At 41.5% G+C, this 20528-nt stretch overlaps 1 protein-coding gene across 1 annotated transcript in view; it reads left to right on the top strand.

Moving 5' to 3' along the window:
* The window catches only part of LOC126092028 (NACHT domain- and WD repeat-containing protein 1), a 621846-nt gene that overhangs the window by 464907 nt on the left and 136411 nt on the right, over positions 1-20528 (top strand). Inside the window, exon 8 of the mRNA XM_049907424.1 lies at positions 8417-8548. Coding sequence (XP_049763381.1) covers positions 8417-8548 — 132 coding nt within the window. The remainder of the gene's footprint in view (positions 1-8416; positions 8549-20528) is intronic.

Genomic DNA, 20528 nt, shown 5'->3' with positions numbered 1-20528 from the left:
CTGACTGCAGAATGATCCTACTGCAGCCAACATCCACCACTGGCCATTAAAATTGCTACACCAAGAAGAAATGCAGATGATGAACGGCTATTCATTGGACAAATATATTATACTAGAACTGACATGTGATTACATTTTAACGCAATTTGGGTGCATAGATCCTGAGAAATCACTACCCAGAACAACCACCTCTGGCCGTAATAACGGTCTTGATACGGCTGGGCATTGAATCAAACAGAGCTTGGATGGCGTGTACAGGTACAGCTGCCCATGCAGCTTCAACACGATACCACAGTTCATCAACAGCAGTGACTGGCGTATTGTGACGAGCCAGATGCTCAGCCACCATTGACCAGACGTTTTCAATTGGTGAGAGATTTGGAGAATGTGCTGGCCAGGGCGCAGTCGAACATTTTCTGTATCCAGAAAGGCCTGTACAGGACCTGCAACATGCGGTCGTGCATTATCCTGCAGAAATGTAGGGTTTCACAGGGATTGAATGAAGGGTAGAGCCACGGGTCGTAACACATCTGAAATGTAACGTCCACTGTTCAAAGTGCCGTCAATGGTCAATGCGAACAAGACATGAGTGAGAAAACCTGTAACCAATGGCACCCCATACCATCACGCCAGGTGATACACCAGTATGGCGATGACGAATACACGCTTCCAATGTGCGTTCACTGCGATGTCACCAAACATGGATGTGACCAGCATGATGCTGTAAACACAACCTGGATTCATCCGAAAAAATGACGTTTTGCCATTTGTGCACCTAGGTTCGTCGTTGAGTACACCATCGCAGGCGCTCCTGTCTGTGATGCAGCGTCAAGGGTAACCGCAGGCATGGTCTCCAAGCTGATAGTCCATGCTGCTGCAAACGTCGTCGAACTGTTCGTGCTGATTGTTGTTGTCTTGCAAACGTCCCCATCTGTTGACTCAGGGATCGAGACGTGGCTGCACGATCCGTTACATCCATGCGGATAAGATGCCTGTCATCTCGACTGCTAGTGATACGAGGCCGTTGGGATCCAGCACGGCGTTCCGTATTACCCTCCTGAACCCACCGATTCCATATTCTGCCAACAGTCATTGGCTCTCGACCAACGCGAGCAGCAATGTCGCGATACGATAAACCGCAATCGCGATAGGCTACAATCCGACCTTTATCAAAGTCAGAAACGTGATGGTAAACATTTCGCCTCCTTACACAAGGCATCACAACAACGTTTCACCAGGCAACGCCGGTCAACTGCTGTTTGTGTGAGAGAAATCGGTGGGAAAGTTTCCTCATGTCAGCACGTTGTAGGTGTCGCCACCGGCGCCAATCTTGAGTGAATGCTCTGAAAAGCTAATCGTTTGCATATCACAGCATCTTCTTCCTGGCGGTTAAATTTGGCGTCTGTAGAACGTCATCTTCGTGGAGTAGCAATTTTAATGGTCAGTAGTGCACATTTCGTGTGAGGGCGACGAAGATAAAATACGAGAAGTTGAGACTCATGCGGAGGCATATAGATAGTCGCGTTTCCCTCGTTCTATCTGCGAGTGCAACAGGAATGGAAAGGACTGGTGGTGGTGCAGGGTACTCTGTGCGACGCATCGTATAGTGGCTTGCGGAGTATGTATGCAAATGCAGATGTCTTTCTCTACCTCGGTGAACTGCGCGACCTTGGTTTTCTTATTGAGAAAATAACAGAAGATCTGATCGCTCAACCTTGCAGGACTCATACGGGCAATGTAGCCTTGGAAAACAATACTCATCCTACGAAGGACTAGCGGTTCTGGCGCTGCAGTCCGGAACCGCGGGACTGCTACGGTCGCAGGTTCGAATCCTTCCTCGGGCATGGGTGTGTGTGATGTCCTTAGGTTAGTTAGGTTTAAGTAGTTCTAAGTTCTAGGGGACTTCTGACCTAAGATGTTGAGTCCCATAGTGCTCAGAGCCATTTGAACCATTTTAGCCTACGAAGGATGTATGTGATCTTTTCTACATGCGTGTATATTCCGTACTTTTCGCATCTCCTGAATTCCACATTTTCTTTGATTGGGCCTGGGATTTCCTGAAGATCTGTTATTCTGTTGTTTAGAATTTCTCAGTCGGACCGTTATTACTCGTAGCAAGACAGTCTGCAGCATATAGAGCCTCCGGTCATATTACTGTACAGTAACGTCGTACCTTGGGCATTAATTAATATTTATTTCTGCTTGTAGACACTTTTGGTAAGTTGATGTGCAATTTTTTTCAGGGATGTTGCGCTCAATCCGTTTTATTTTACATTCTTCTATCACTGGCACTCTAGGTGCCGACTTGAATTTTCTAATACATTCAGTTTTCTCGGTTGAAATCTGGAGAACTACCTTTGCTGATTGTGTCTTTATTTCACCGATTTGTTCTGCAGCTGTCTCTAGCGAATCACAGAAAAATGCGAAGTTATCTGCGTTTATTGCATATTTTTATAAGTAAATGCATACTTGTATAATATACACTACCATATGAATATTGCTGAGTAAAATAGAGTTCAGTTGATAGAGTAATAAGTATGCAGAAATTAGGCCTGCACATTGTAATAATATAATATTATTCTAGAGAATACGAGAAGATGAAATAAATGAAGAAATGCTCTGTTCAAAACGACTGTCCCCTGGAAATACGTCGCAATTCACCATAGTCTTCTTGTTTACTGTTAATGTCAGGTAAACACCTTCTTCACTTGCACGAAGATAATGCAGATAAAAGCAACAGCTGAACGCCATCGGAACTTTGTTAGTAGGCCGACCGATCATGTTTACTGTACTCAACTGCAACGAGCACCATTCAACCACTGGATTGCTAACGCTTGCCCTCGTTCTGCCTGCACGGCAGAGATGGGCGATTAATTGCAAGTAATCGATTTATCGTCACTTTTCTGCTAATCTAATGTGGATATATCCATATTTCTTTCATATCAATTAATTTTACCTAATCGGCTATACTATTTCAATTTTGAACATTTGCTGAGTTGTCCATCGTGCTTGGCAGAACATGATAATAGTATTAATCAGAAAAAAAACACTTCCTAATATTCTGCAAAATTGTATTTGATATACAGGACATAAAATCCCGCCAGAGGCCTACGATCATTTTTATGTTAATAATTGGCAACCAATGCTGTACAATCGCAATAAAGTCACGAGATGTTCAATCGACTCATTTACTCTTATTAAAACACGTTGCGCGTTTCGGGATTACACCCATCTTCAGACATCACAAACTTCAACTCCTTCCTAACCTAGCAAGCGTACAGCCTTGACAACTCAAAGAAAGTGTCGCAGTCATATGTTATTCGACACTGAAACGTCCCCTTAGAAAAATTATTGAATGCCTGTGCTGATAAACCTCTTACATTGTTTGATTTTCAAACAGCTGAGCAAAACTGAACGTACTCAGACATTACTCTCTTTACTTATTCTGATCAACACCAAACTGACACACAATATTTTTAGCGCAACGCAATCTGACTTTCAAAAATCCCTACAAAAGAATGGCCCTGACTAACATTAACCTATACGTTTCACAAATCACTTACCTCACAAAAATCTTCGTTACTCGAACTACTGCAATACAGCGAGAGTCACTACTGCCAGCTAAATAAAAGATTCAAACTACTGAAGGCACTAACTACTGATAGGCATAGTTAGCAAATGAAACATTTTGATAGAGAACAAACAATGTATTTACCTCATAGTGTCATTTTATATATATATTTACCTCATAAGTCATATATATATATATATATATATATATATATATATATATATAAAATATCAGTTCATGGCATCCAGTCTTACAAATTTACTGTCTCTGTCCAAAACTCTGCCATCTCACCCCCCACATCCACCACTGCTGGCGGCTCACCTCCAACTGCGCAACGCTACGCGCTGTTAACAGCCAACAGCCCAACACTACGATAGCGAATGTTACAACAATGCCACCCAGCCACAGACTGCACACAGCACAGCCAGTGATTTTCATACAGAGCGCTACATGGTGTTACCAATATAAAAACCTAAACAGCCTACTTACAACACTTTCTTTGAGTTGTCAAGGCTGTACGCCTGGTAGGTTAGGAAGGAGTTGAAGTTTGTGATGTCTGAAGATGGGTGTAATCCCGAAACGCGTAACATGTTCTAATAAAAGAGTCAATTGAACATCTCATGACTTTAACGCGATTGTACAGCATTGGTTGCCAATTATTAAAATTGTATTTATCTTCTCACGAACCGCCTCTCGGCTTTTCTGGCCATCTTGAGGTGACAACTGAATGTCGCAAACACACATAAACATGATATACACAGATATAGATCGCGCAGGATACGATGACCAATGCACAGTGACTAGTTCTTGTCCAAAGAACTGGGCAAGTTCACTCATTTGTGTAGAAGGGAAGCCGACAAGCGTTTTCCACCTTTCGGCCGGTTGGCAATGACCGAGTCGAGAACACTCGCTATCTTTCTCAAACGATTTTACAGAAACTATTCTGAAAAAAAAAAATCATTTTTGCTTTACTTATAGCTTTATATGTCAGGTTCATTGTGATGTGCCCATCATTTCGTTAATGATCATAGTTATTGTGATATTTATGTAGAAGTAACAAACTGCGCGACATTCGAAAAAATTTGCAATGAAAAACAGGGGACACTATGATTTTCCTTTTGGTGCATACTACATTATATGTTGCAACATATGAAATTTAGCTAACATATTGAATTTTCATTTAGACTTGAGTGGAGGTCCCTATCTGCCCGCATCTCGTGGTCGTGCGGTAGCGTTCTCGCTTCCCACGCCTGGGTTCCCGGGTTCGACTCCCGGCGGGGTCAGGGATTTTCTCTGCCTCGTGATGGCTGGGTGTTGTGTGCTGTCCTTAGGTTAGTTAGGTTTAAGCAGTTCTAAGTTCTAGGGGACTGATGACCATAGACGTTGAGTCCCATAGGGCTCAGAGCCATTTGACACATTTTTTTGGAGGTCTCTATCTGTCACCAATCTCGAGAAAATTGATCTGATGCAGCACGCTCATTTGCTATCGCATTCCATGAGCAAATAAAGCCAAAATGAAATATCCACAATATTCCTCATATTTCACAAACGGTTTCAGATACCGAAATGAAATTTTGGCAAATGATAGCACACAAACAGGAAAGTATTTTGTCATATGGTTATTATGCAAAACTTCCTTTTTACCGTGTTATTCCACTAACTACAGACTTAATCGATGAAGAAATGTAATTTTTGAGGGCCATCGATAGCTGGTAAAACGAGAAATGCTGTAGGTTTTGAAACAACATAAGTGAAGTGATTACACGTTTATTTTGTACTGATTGCTTTTTCTTTAGATGCTGACCTTACTTTTCCTCAGTTCCTCACTAAATAAACTCAGCATGCCACTGTTTCAGAATTCTGTCGCAATTGCGTCTGCACAACATATTAGTGAGGTGAGTCTGTTGTAAACCCCGCTGAGTTTTGACAAAGGAAACAAATTTTAACATGGCAACAAGAGAATTGTATAGGTTTTACTCAAAATTCTCCACCTGTGTCACTTCTCTGAAAGTTTCAAATGGTTAACAAACCAGGCAGAGGTCGAATCTATCTCCTTTAATCGCCAACTTCTCTCATTTTCACGTAGCTGAATTGCCACAGCTCTGCCTGAATGACCAATATACACTTTTTTACAATGTTGGCAAATGATTTTATATGTACAACTCTCTGACAAGGGTTGCATTTTGTCTTCGCTATTGAATAAAATTTTTGATACATTATTGGTGTTATAAAATGCAGGTCCTTTCTCCAATATTGTCTTAAATGTTGCCAAGCTATGGAATTTTGCATCATGCTTTGAAACTAACGAATGCTTGTTGTTGACCAGCGTACTGATGTGGTGTAATTTTATTCATTTTATTTTTTCGTAGAATATTATCAATCAGGGCAGAGCTATAGCCATTGCTGGAAGCAGTTTGTTTGATGGTTTGTAGTTCTGTTTGAAAGGTTGATTTCAATAATGGAACATATACAAGGCGATGCGCCATTGAATGGGAAGCTGCATGTTTGTGGCTGTGTGGACGCTGGGAGCTTGCAGGCATTGCTGTATCAATAGCTACGTTTGTTCAGAAAATGCTAAATACGTATTTTGTTGTACTAATATCTATATTTATAGAAGTGCCTGCCAGCTCCATTGTAAACTGAATTTTCTTACGTTGTGAGTTTAAATGCTCTAGTAATGTACTTTTTCCCTTTTGTTTCAAAGCCTGTTGAGTGTTGTTGACTTGCTATCTATATAACTTGATTATGGAAAGAAGGCCGTCTGTCCTCTTGTATTCATCGTGTAACGTCGACACAGGTCGGACCATTTCGTGTCGACTATGCTCTCTTTACCATGCGGCCAACATCGGCAGTGTAACTTAAGTGTGTGACAACTCACAAAAAATAATGTAACAAGTGTGTTTGAACATGAGCGTCTCTATGATGTTCTTTCATCAACACTTGTCACTTCTGTCGTAATTTATACCATAGCTGCTTATCGATACGAGGCTGATAAACCCATGAGTTGTCAGCACTGGTCGTAAGTAATTGAACATTCTCCATTTCACCTTCACACACCATGGCATTCTTCCTCCATACCCCGCCCGCCTATGAGCCAGAAGGACTTCCATCCACAGCCAAACCTTAGTGTTACGTGCACTTTCCAAGTTACTATGTGTTACATATGAAATACTGTTTTAAAAGACAGGGGACACAGCAATAGCTCGCCGTTCAAGACTCAGTGGTGCGTACTCGTTACTATGTACACTACAGAGTCTTTGTTAACAGAGTAATGTAAGTTGTTTTTGGTAGAACAAACCTTTTTATTGTAAAAAGTAGTTTTAGGGGAATGTTTCGTAGCTATAAAAATAAAGATTTAACATGGTAATTGTTCGAAAATCGATTGTTAGCATACAGTTAATCGATATGATAAAGGTAATTGAAAAAACCAATTAATCCACTCTTTCTGATTATCGCCCATCCCTACAATTCGGCAAATATTACGATGTGGACGTATAAAAGGTGGATAATACTGATGTCGAACACATTTGTCTCACTAGCCCCGTTGCGGGAATCCAGGTAAGCTGAGAGTTAAAATTGGTCAAATGGCTCCGAGCACTATGGGACTAACTTCGGAGATCATCAGTCCCCTTGAACTTAGAACTACTTACACCTAACTAACCTAAGGACATCACACACGTCCATGCCCGAGGCAGGATGCGAACCTGCGACCGTAGCGGTCGTGCGGTTCCAGACTGTAGCGCCTAGAACCGCTCGGCCACCCCGGCCGGCTAAGCTGAGAGCAACGGCGGTGTAGACACTATGGTATATGGAAGTTTAGGTTGCTACTGGAAGCGTGCACGCAAAGCCGCGGCACTAAATGTGGATGCTCGTGATAAGCGATAAATCCGGGTTCGAGTCCCGCTTTGGCAAAAATTTTCATGTGTTACCCAGATAGGAATTATTTCCGTACCTAGTACATTTGATGTCAAAAATATTTGCAACCACAACAAAATTTCGTAATATTACTACAGCTATAGATCGTCACCAGTGGTTTTATATTCTATGAGTTGCATCTGAGGCAGTTTCTAGCAAAAGTGAAGTATGATCTTCGGTTTGGACAAGTGCAACAACGAGTACCTCAGGAGTGACGTGTGTCGCTGAGCAACTTAGCGATTGGGGGTGAGGGGATTGAAGCACATAGTGATATCTCTCGGCTCACTGGTTTCAAATTGATACGAACGTCTGTTATTGCACGGATGCTATTAGCATCATCTCCAACCATTAGTCATCCACCTATGAATAAATGTCGCTTCAGACTTCCCCACACATTATGAGCTTCAGCTATATGAACACAGCTGACCAGTGTGGCCAAGCGGTTCTAGGCGCTTCAGTCTGGAACCGCGCGACCGCTACGATCGCAGGTTCGAATCCTGCCTCGGGCATGGATGTGTGTGATGTTAGTTAGGTTTAAGTAGTTCTAAGTTCTAGGGGACTGATGACCTCCGATGTTAAGTCCCATAGTGCTCAGAGCCATTTGAACCATTCGTTAGATCACTAACGTTGGCAGCGGCCGCACACGTAGCTCTGGTGTCTCGAAGTCCACCGACTTCTACAGCCTTCAGCCCATTCGGAACTAGGGAGCTCTCGTTCAGGGTGTTGTGAACAAACTATAGATGGAACACAACTTCAGCCAACCTCAATGCTTTTCCTCAACACTTTTTTCTGCAAATGTTCATTTCACTCATATCCGTAATGAATAAAGTGAATGCATAGCAGGTGGAATAACTGATTAGCATGTTAGGCACTAGCTACCAGCACGTGGAAAGAGATGAGTCATCTTTGTGTATTTCTAATTTCTTTCAGGAGAACTGTCCAGATGAAAAGGAGAGGGCGCTCAGCGAATGGCGCTCTGAAATTGAACGCACACTGGCTGTCATGGTTAACGTCTTCCCACAAGAACTCCGAGACACATACCTCACAACGGTTGTGGAACAAGTAAGCTACATTCTTCTGTATACATCACGCATCCAGCATTATGACTTATAGAGGCATGACTGTGCGATCTATAACACACACACTTTTCTCACATGTTCAGCTATGATCGACACAGAGAAAACTTGAAGTCATTTCAGTGTCTATGTTTTCCACATCTCCTAAACGACTAGATCTCTTTCAACCAAATGTGAAGATGTACTGTGAAGGTATGAACCACCTAGCTCTCGTAGAGGTGGGGGTGAAAAGTGTTGATAAACACTGACATCTTGTCTGCCTTGCATGAGAGGCATGTTGTGCCCTGAATGCGTTCCATGGGCTATATGTCCACAGCGCTATAGGTGCATGGCTGAGGAGAAATGGGGGAGTGTAGGGGATGAACAGTGAGAGGGGGATAATGATGGGAATGAGAAATGGGGAGTAGGTGATGGATTCAGGGATGGATAAACTCTAGGAGAGAATGGTGTCAAAGAGAGAGGGGAGCAGGAGATAGGCAGAGACAAGAGTAGGAGTAGGAGGGGAGGTCTAGGAGGCAAGTGGAAGAGCTGAGGGATAATGAGCGGATGGAAAAATGGGAGGGGGAGGGGGCAGACAGAGAGGTGGGGAGGTGTGGGAGACAGGTGAAGAAAGAAGAGGGCTAATAGGCAGATGGGAAATTGGGAGAAGGTGAACAGCGAGAGGCTGGAGGAAGAGATGGAAAGAGAGTGAAGGTGAAAAATATGGATAGGGGCAGGTAGAAGAGGATATGCTCAAAGAGAGAGGCAAGGAGAATATGGACAGAAGAGAGAGATAGAAGAGGAGGTGGATGGCAAGGTGAGGAGGCGGAAATGGCGTAAGAGGGGGAGAAGGATATGGAGAGATACAGGAGGAGGAGGATGTGGACAGAGAGTGGGGAAGAGGAGATGATCAGAGAGAGAGAGGGAGGAAGATACGTACGTAGGCAGGAAGAAGGGGAGATGTTAAGAGGCAGGGAGGATGAAGAGGAGACAGACGAAGATATGAGGAGGAGAAGGACATGGAAAGATTGAGGGTGGGTTAGGAGATGGGCAGAGAGGGGATAGGGGGAGATGGATAGGAAGAGGGAGTGAGAAGGATGTGAGTGGAGGAGGTGATGGAAATAAGGAAGGTAGGAAATGATTGAGAGAGGAGGGGGTTCAAATGGCTCTGAGCACTATGGGGCTTAACATCTGAGGTCATCAGTCCCCTAGAACTTAGAACTACGTAAACCTAGCTAACGTAAGGACATCACACACATCCATGCCTGAGGCAGGATTCGAACCTGCGACCGTAGCGGTCGCGCGGTCTGAAGCGCCTATAACCGCTCGGCCACAGTGAGATAGGGGGAGGAGGTGATGAACAGAGAGAAGGGGAAGGACTGAGAGTAGGGGAGGAGATGTGTCCAATACATGTGGCCTAAGGTACCACGAGCAAAGCCGCAGATAAAAGGCGAGTGATGATTAACAACAGAGTTGTGTTAACAACAGAGTTGTGTGTGTGTGTGTGTGTGTGTGTGTGTGTGTGTGTGTGTTTGTGTATGTGTATGTGTGCATGCATGCTGGTGTGCATGCATGTGTGAGCAAGCAGGAGCATGTGTACGTATGGGTGTATACATGCACGTTCCAGCATGGTAAAGAAATGCCTGTGGCTATTTCAACCAAATTTAGTACCAGCTCGCAATAAACCCAAAACCACAATATTTTGGTGGTGTGAGTAAAAACAGTGGTGATATGTAAGCGTAACTCTGAAATGTCTGGAATAGTTCTCATTTCTGCTACTTCCCATTACTTTCGTCTTTCTTCGATTTAGTCTCAGTCCATATTCTGTACTCATTACACTGTTCATTCCATTCAGCACAGCATGTAAGTCTTCTTCACTTTCACTCAAGATAACAATGTCATCAGCGAATCGTATCACTGATATTCTTTCACCTTATTTTAATTCCGCTCCTGAACTTTTCATTCCCATCATTGCTTTTTCGATGTACAGATTGAACAGTAGAGACGAAAGACTACATCCCTGCCTTACACCCTTTTTAATCCGAGCACCTCGTTCTTGGTCGTCCGCTCTTATTAATCCCTCTTGGCTCTTGTACATATTGTATATTACCTATCTCTCCCTATAGCTTACTCCTATTTCTCTCAGAATTTCGAACATTTTGCACCATTTTACATTGTCGCATGCTTTTTCCAAGTCGACAAATCCTATGAACGTGTTTTGATTTTTCTTCAGTCTTGCTTCGATTATCATCCACGATGTCTCTGGTGCCTTTACCTTTCCTAAAGCCAAACTGATCATCATCTAACAAATACCCAATTTTATTTTCCATTCTTCTGTATATTGTTCTTGTCAGCAGTTTGGGTGCATTAGCTGTTAAGCTGATTGTTCGATAATTCCCGCACTTATCAGCTCTTGCGGTCTACGGGATCATGTGGATGACGGTTTTCCGAAAGTGAGATGGTATATTGTCGGACTCATACATCCTACGCACCAACCTGAATAGTCATTTTGTTGCCAATTCCTCCAATACTGGATCCCCTCGCTCTTCTAAATCCTGTTTCTTCTTCTATCACATCAACCAAATCTACACCCTCATAGAGTCCTTCAATGTACTCTTTCCACCTATCCACTCTCTCCTCTGCATTTAACAGTGGAATTCCTGTTGCATCCTTAGTGTTATCGCTCTTGCTTTTAATTTCACCGAAGGATGTTTTGACTTTCCCATATACTGAGTCAGTCCTTCCGACAGTCATTTCTTTTTCGATATCTTCACATTTTTCGTGCAGCCATTTCGCCTGAGCTTCCCTTGCTTCCTATTTATTTCATTTCTTAGCGACCTGTATTTCTGTCTTAGCTTCCCTGCCCTTCCTATTTATTTCATTTCTTAGCGACTTCCGTTTCTGCCTTCCTGAATTTCTCTGAACATTTTTGTTCTTCCTTCTTTCATCGATCAACTGAAGTATTTCTTCTGTTACCCATGGTTTCTTTGCAGCTACCTTTTTTGTACCTATGTCTTTCTTACCAACTTCTGTGATTGCCCTTTTCAGAGATGTCCATTCCTCTTCAACTCTGCTGCCTTCTGAGCTATTCCTTGTTGCTGTATCTATAGTCAAGGAGAACTTCAAGCATATCTCGTCATTCATTAGTACTTCCGTATCCCACTTCTTTGTGTATTCATTCTTCCTGGCTAATCTCTTACACTTCAGCCTACTCATCATCACTTCTAAATTGTGATCAAAGTCCGTATCTGCTTGTAATCTAACTGAAATCTCCCCGCATCGCCCTGCCTTTTCCAAGTATATCTCCTCCTCTTGTGATTCTTGAATAGAATATTCGCTATTACGATCTGAAATTTATTACAGAACGCCATTAGTCTTTCTCCTCTCTGATTACTTGTTCCTAGCCCTTATTCTCCTGTAACCTTCTCTTCTACTCCTTTCCCTACAACTGCATTCCAGTCCCCAATGACTATAAGATTTTCATCTCCCTTTATGTACTGTATTATCCTTTCAGTATCTTCATATAGGCCTACTTTCTCTTTCTCTTCATCTTCAGTTTGCGACATTGGCATGTATATGTGAACTATGGTTGTCAGTGGTGGTATGCTGTCGATTCTTATAAGAGCCACCCTACCACTGAACTATTCACAGTAACACACTCTCTGCCCTACCTTCCTATTCATAACTGATCCTACTTCCATAATACCATTTTCTGCTGATGTTGATATTACCCTATACTCATTTACTCATTTAACCAGGAATCGTTGTCTTCTTTCCATTTCATTTCGCTGACCCCCACTAGATCTAGATTGGGCCTTTGCATTTCCCTTTTCAAATTCTCTAACTGCCCTACCACGTTCAGCCTTCTGATATTCCACGCCCCGACTCGTAGAACTTTATTCTTCTGTTGATTATTCAATCTTTTTCTCATGGTCACCTCCCCCTTGGTAATCCACTCCCGGAGATCCGAATGGGGGACTATTCTAGAATCTGTTGCCAATACAGAGATCATCATGATAATTTTTCAATTACAGGCCACATGTCTTGCGGGTACACGTTATGTTGCCTTCTGCATCCTCATGCCGTTGATCATTGCTGATTCTTCCACCTTTAGGGGCAGTTTCCCACTCCAAGGACAAGAGAATGTCCTGAACCTCTGTGTGCTCCTCCGCCCTATTTGACAAGGCCATTGGCAAAATGAGGTTGACTGCATATGCCGAAAGTCTTTGGCATATCATATCACATACAATATCACCTCAGGGAGAACTGCATCTCTGTTTGACATCAACTGTGATATGTAACAAAACACTGTAAAAAATATGCAAACCCATAAAATCAATTCATTGAGAAAAACTTAGTCAGTAAGACAACCTGGAAGTCCTGCATACCTTTCCTACACAATGTCATAGTGGGGGATATTTATTTTAAAAAAAGTTACCTTCCTGTACTGTATTGTGAAGTGTCGAATATATATTTATATCATGTGGATGATTGCTGTGGATAAATGTGCAACACTGAGTTAGTGTTGAAACTTCGTGGTACCTAAAACATGTGGTGGGGCTCGAACCCAGAACCTTCTTTGCATTTTCCAGGCAAATGCCAGCTTAACTGCCTATGCACGATTCATTGACCTCCCCCTTATAACTTAACTTCCGCCAATACATATCTCATATTTTCCAGACTTGTGTTAGGTAAAATAAATATAAATAAATATTACTTTTGACTGCTACAGTCGCAGGTTCGAATCCTGCCTCGGGCATGGATGTGTGTGATGTCCTTAGGTTAGTTAGGTTTAAGTAGTTCTAAATTCTAGGGGACTGATGACCACAGATGTTTAGTCCCATTGTGCTCAGAGCCATTTGAACCATTTTTGAAATATTACTTTATCCAGTTCCTGTATAGATCTGTGGTGGGACACCACATGAAGATTTATTTGTTTTTATAAGTACAGTGGAGCACACCTCACCTATTAAATAAAAGCAAGGTAGATGAAACACGCTGTGAAATCACAGCTTTTCTCAAATGACACCATAAAGCTATTGAGCTCAAAATCTAATTAGCAGGGAATTACCATAAACAACACCATTATCTACGGTGCAATCGCCGACGCACTAGTGCACGACAGTGATTTCGGTAGTTGAGGCAGTTGTTGTCAGGTTAATAAAGGTAAAGCTGCCCACAATACGGAGGTTAGTTTGATTGTAGCTTACATTATATGCCCATGCCTTCCTTCAACCTCGGAATTAACTTACATAGCCTGTTATGAGGGGCCTACACTCTAACATGGTTTTCTGAATCTTGCTGCATCTTGGTGTTTTCCGCATCAACAAAGAACGCCACAATTATACTTCCATTGTAAAATGTGGCTAGTGTATAGATTAATGGGACAAATTGGTTTCTGTAATTAGCCTTTGGGAAGCACAAAACTTCATGCAATCAAGATGTAGTAGTTCTCAGCAACTGAAAAAGCTTCTTCGATCCTCGTAACGTTTCTGTAATTAACGGATGAACGGATTCGATAATAATGCATTGAAAAAATTGTACAGAGTACAGCATACTTTCTTGTTGGCTTGCAGCTGGAAAAGGCTGTCTTGTAAATAAAATTGGACTTTGGTGCAGGTTTTTAATCGCTCAAACACTTCCCAACCATTCGTTCCCTGTATGAGTTCTCTGTCCTCTTTAACGCGTTGAAATTATCTAGAAAAATCAATATTTAGTTCTTACCTTCTGTACTGTATTTATATGGCAAGCAACTAGTGGTTAAGCCGTGAACCTAAGAGGATAGCTTAAATTGCTGCGAGTGAAACAAGGAACAACGATACTCATATCCTACATTGTTACGAATATTTCAGTGTTTATTTCTGAATATGTGGCTCTTTCCTACTGTGTGGTTAGACAGCAGCCTAGGAGGACAACTTAAATTGCTGCCAGTGAAATGATGAGCAGTTGCATTCATATTTTCCTTGTCACAAATTTTCTTCTCACAAGGGTTCCTGCCAACCGATGGCACTTCCGGTTGGTATAGTTCTACCGCTGACAACATATGTGAGCTCTTACACATGCGAGTGAGGCCCACATCGAACGATAATGGAAGTCGATAGCAGTTCCTGCTGCTGTCGATATTGCTGCACATTTGCAGGAAGTCATGTGAAATGAGCGTTACCCTTGAGCAACACTGAGTACAATGCCCTCTCTGGAATAATTCATTATGCATTTTAAGCTTAGTTTACACAATGACATTGGGTTGCACCAATCATTGCGTGGAATGAGTTGCATGCAAGTGGTTTCATATATGACTGTAGACATGGCGACACCAGTATACACTTTGGTTTCGTCGTTTTGTGGGTCCCTGAGTCGTGTCTGAAATGGAAGTTTTGGCAGCTGCACGTCACACAAGTTATGATGGAGTCAAAGCTTGTTGCATGGAATCGTTGCATAAGAAAAACAAATAAGAAACGTGTTTCGATTCGTGACTGGATGAAGAAAAGATGTCATCTCGGTTGCTCGGCATCCTTGCTGAAATAACTTATAACGGAAGATCGAAGAAGTTCTTTTAATTATCTTATAATGTCACCAGAACTGTTAACGCAGCCGCTGTGGCCGAGCGGTTGTAGGCGCTTCAGTCCGGAACCATTCTGCTGCTGCAGTTGCAGGTTCGAATCCTACCTCAGGCATGGATGTGTGTGATGTCCTTAGGTTAGTAAGGTTTAAGTAGTTCTGAGTCTAGGGGACTGATGACCTCAGATGTTAAGTCCCATAGTGCTTAGAGCCATTTTGTTCACGTTTCTTTTAAATGGAGTTAATTATGCGATAAGGAATAAAGGTACTGCAATGCATGAAGCACTGTCGCCAGAACTGAAATTACATATCATATTGCATACATTACAATCAAGAAAACTTGGCACGTTGTAAGATATGGTTTTAGTTGCTGATGATGCTATTTCATTAACACCAATGATTATTGACATTAACAGTAATAATTATCAACATTAATTATTTGAAGCAGGATGCATTAAGAAGAGAATGGTTTGCAATCTACTCTCTTGAAGATAGGTCTGTAGGCCCTACAGTGGCAATATTTCAAAATTCTAACATATGTGAATGGGAAGCACTGCAGTGACTTTTGAAATAGATGAATATTGAATAAAGAATGCAGCTTCATGAATTTGTGTAGCCTTCTCTCCTGTCAACAATATTCCTTAACAAAGAGTTGGCCAACTCGGACGATGGGATTTTAATCTTGCAGACGAGATCATTGCCACAGCTAGAATTACACTTACTTGTATTTATCTTAATTCAGTTGTATATGTGTTCCTAACTCAATAAATTTTGCCCTGCAGCTCAGATATTGTCAAACTATCTATGTTACAATCGCACATGACGGTCTCAGCAGAAGCAATACCTTGCTTATTTTTGTAATCAGCATTTCTGAAATTCCACAAACACCTATGCAAAGCATAGATACGCAAAAATCGAACATTATTCTCCATTCCCCACTTCATATTTTACACTCTACGAACACACATAACCTCAAAACTCATGTAACTAGTGTCGCCAAAGTTGGAACACGCCGAAAGTGTTTAGTTTCACCAACGAGTTCTGCAAACACACGGCGCACATGCGCAGTGGCTGGCAGCGCAGTTGGCTGCAACCTAGTGTCGTGTAAACTAGGCTTACCACTTGCGCACCGTGCACACGGATTTTCCCAACGATACCGGTGTTGTACAGGGATACCATACAAAAAGTTCCTAGACTGTGAAGGATTGAAGACCAAACCTTCGGATGTGTATTCTGATACTCATCGTAGGTGCAGATCTAGGGTTCGATTCTGGCAGTTACAGTTTTTCACTGTTTCTCCCTCCCCCCAAACATAACCTCCAATCTCTTCTACATTTAACATGCCCCAGGTGCCTAGGATTTTAATACTAAAAACTATAAAATGCTGTATATAAGATGATTGAATGTAATCACAATAATTTGTTTTCATTGGTGGTTAGTATAGAACTCCCCTTGGGCCCATGCCTGACTACAGCACTTTGGCATTGAATCACAATCAAAAAATAATTAATAAATTACAAAATCTTTTGGGTATCCCCTTCATTTCGCTGAAGACTACTTTTCTTAGAAGAACCATGAATAATCTGTTGTCACATAGTTGGTTTGCTATTCAATTTGGCTATTGTCTTTTTTTTTAACGTCCAGTGGGTAGGCAGCAACCATCTCCTATTCCTTGCTGAGTACACTAATATTGACACAATAGGCAGGTAGTAGTCATGACCAGTATACCGGTACCACTGCTAAACTGAAATACATGTCAATGAAGTACTATGGTCACACAATGATAAGTCCACATTTAGAGGGGTTATGTGCACAGTAAAGGCTCCACACACATGTGATACATTGCAGCAATCCATCACATAGGCATGCAGTCGCTTCGTAGATGAGACGAGTGTGAGCAGTTCACAGCAGTAGATCGCTGATCACATAGAAAGGCCAGGAAATCTGATGGATCACATGTTATTTTTGTATGTAATATGGCTGCCGGGATGTGAACCTTTTGTCTGTTTGTTTACCATTGGTATGTAATTTTCTTTCAATTCACTTTTCTCGAGTTGGCTATAACTTTATATTAGAATTTATAGTTATTCAGGGAGCACAAACCAGCTTAAGAAGCGAAGCGACAAAAACATTGACACCATCAGGTTTTGCAATATTTAGCATTTGGATGCTTGTGCTGCAGATAAAGAAGTTTGAGGGAAGCTAATAGTAATAGTCAGGATATACTGTGCTTCATCTGGTGAATATGAGTTATTTATGAAACAGCAAGACGCATTATTAAAAGTTACTTACAGAATGAATAATGGAACTCAGCAGTGCTGCTGTTGATAACATTACCATACATACATCGAGATTGCAGAACTATTATGTAAACATTTACAGTTACACTACAACACTAATGAATAAAAACGTAATTGAGGGCTAATAAATCGACATTTATTAGCTCACTAGAAAAATGTATCCAAGTCACTTCGTGCCAATGAAAAATGTATTCTGGAATGTAACCTGCAATTCTCAGGACAAGTGTTTCAAAACGAGTTTAATAAATTTCAATTTTCGTTTGTTTTTATTCATTTATGTTGCAAATATTAGTGGAGATCAACTGCCACTGCTGTTAAACACAAATGGTTTATTTTCCATATCAGATCTTCATGACACAGTGGCTTACATAATACTGGTTCTGATAGTTTGACAAAATGTGCGGCAGCGACAGGGTGAGCGATTGATTGCAACTATATCGGTTGTTTCGGATCACTGCTGTTGGCTTGTGTGTGTGGCCCTGCACATGCGTTACATGAGCAGAGAAGTTCTTGTGGAACATTAGTCATCTGATTGTTAGCTAATTTTTTTAAGTGGGTCGATGTTGGTAATTCAGACTGTAGTGTCGTTGTCAGCTATACTCTACAAACTGCTGTGACTTCTGGGTTGGGGATAGTACCATCTGCACTCTAATTAGCATGCATACGCAGGCTATTTTTGCATGCTACACATTATCTGAGAGACAAAAAACAAATTTCGGAAAAAGTTTTTCGCTGTTGTGTTTCCACGTTAAGTTGGATTCACACTTGCAACTAATGTGACGCCACAGCTTGAGGCTTTCTGTAGTGGTACTGTATCATTCACACAGGACACCACAAACTCTACATAGTTTCACACCTCTTAACACAGTGTCAACTGAAATCTTATGGGCAGGTATTAGTGGTATAGTGCAGGCTATGGCATTAGAGCTGTGACAAGAGTTAAATACAAGGAAGACGAAACCCAGATCTTACAACCGAAGATATATTTCCTGCAGGGCTAAATCAGGGGCCACAAACACATTTATAAAAGAAATATACTTAAAGACGAAAATGCTGTCTGCTATGGTAAACTAACCAACTGTTGACATGAAAATATCATCTGCAGACAAGCCACCCTTCCAAGGTTTTAGAAACTAACGGTATTCGATGATGTAGGCATTCCGAAATACTGATTTTTAGTTTAACAGCTACCACATCAGACTTGGGTGGCTATTTTGCTCATATAATCCACAATTTATACAGTGATTGGTCTCACAAATCACGAAGTTTATCCAACTCCCTTTTTTGGTTGGATATTAAATGTATTTATTTATTCATCCAAACATCTTTCGAGGTAGTGTGATAGGCCTACATCATTGGTTTGCACACACACACACACACACACACACACACACACACACACATTCCTAAATTAAACACAGGTTATTGTTCTTGTAGTTCCAGAAACTGTGGAAATGTACCTGCCGACCATTGTTTTGACTTTTTCATTAATGAAATGAAACCACACTGAAATCAAATGGAATACAGCAGCAATTCTTCCACGATAACTACAACAGGATACTCGTGTTTTGAAATACAGCCACCAGGAAGCAGTCATGGAAGGAAAGCGGCGAAACAAAGTACAACCAAGCTGAACTTTTTGTGGGACGACAAAACTTGCATCTCGTAAGTTGTGCCACTGAAACTAGGATTTCTTACATGCAAACGTGGTGACGCTTTAGTTGCAGCTGTGAAAACGGATTTAACATCTGAAGCAGGTTTACTAGCCCAGTTAATTATGACGTCTAGAAAATAGCTGTTCCAGTTTATGAATTAGTCAGCACAGTCACGGTTTGTCATTACTTAAATACTCAGCATCATGCCCAACCTAATATTTCTGCTTCTCCTTCACTGAACAATGAATCACTGTGTCCACATTAGCTAAATATTTTGAAAACAAAATGTAACTTGACAATCCGAGCGCGTTTCAAACACGGTCTGTGCATTAAAGTGGGAGCAAAAATCAGTTGTGGAAGTAGAAAACCAGCAGCCAGAGAAAGATTTATCATCTTTGGAATCAGTAATGTACTTGAGAATGGGTTTATAACCTGAAACCTAGGATGTGCAGAAACCATAATAAAATTTGTGAAACAAGGGAAGAAACAGTGTTTGTTTTGTTAGGTTTCTCACAGAGGGTGCAGTTGTCTCTAATACAGTACTGTCTGAATAAGAACTCCATAAACATTCAGTCAGATCTTGATAAGATTTAAATGGTGCAAAAGTAGGCAACCTGTTTTAAATGTTTGAAATGCGAACTTCTGCACTTTGCAAAACGAAAAAAAAAAAACATGGTGTCCTATGACTACAGTATCAACAGGTCACAACTGTAATTGGTAAACGCATACATACAGCACACTCATACAGGTATAACAATTTGGAGGGATATGAAATGGAATGATAATACAGCATCAGTCATAGGTAAAGCAGGTGGCAGACTTGGTTCACTGATAGAATACTAGGAAAATGCAATCATTCTGTGATGGAAATTGCTTACAAAACACTCATTTGACAAATACTAGAATATTGCTAGAAGTGTGGGACCCATACCAAATAGGACTAACAGGGAATATTCAGTATGTACAAACAAATGCAGCATGAATGGCCACAGGTTTTTTTGACTCACTTGAGATTGTCACAGAGATGCTGAAGAAATTGAACTGGCAGACAATACAAGGTAGACACAAACTTTTCTGAGAAAACTTGCTCATTTTAAGAACCATCTTTAAGTGATGAATCTAGGAATATAATACACCCCCTCACATATCGCTTCCAAAGGGATCACAAGAAAAAGGGGAAGCAGCACTAATAAGTGGTACAGTATGGAGTGCCCTCGACCTCGCACTTCAGTCATTTGCAGAGTATAGATGGGTCGTTCGTGAACTAATGGGTCCAAAGGAACGGTTCATCAAGATGAATGGAATGAGCGATGAATGAACTCTAAGGAATGGTCTTTCATAGTTTACTTCAGTCGCGGCTTCCCGTAATTGCACGTCGGCCTGTCTTGTCCCAGCCCCGGTCCCGTTCAAGTTGGTCTCAGTCACGGCTTTCTACTCAAAGCTCCCGGTCAGTCTCATTTCCGCAACGACACGT

Source organism: Schistocerca cancellata, chromosome 7, assembly GCF_023864275.1.
Source record: "Schistocerca cancellata isolate TAMUIC-IGC-003103 chromosome 7, iqSchCanc2.1, whole genome shotgun sequence".
NCBI classification, from domain to species: domain Eukaryota; kingdom Metazoa; phylum Arthropoda; class Insecta; order Orthoptera; family Acrididae; genus Schistocerca; species Schistocerca cancellata.
Note: the sequence above shows the minus strand (reverse complement) of the source record. Positions and strands in the feature narration are given on the sequence as shown.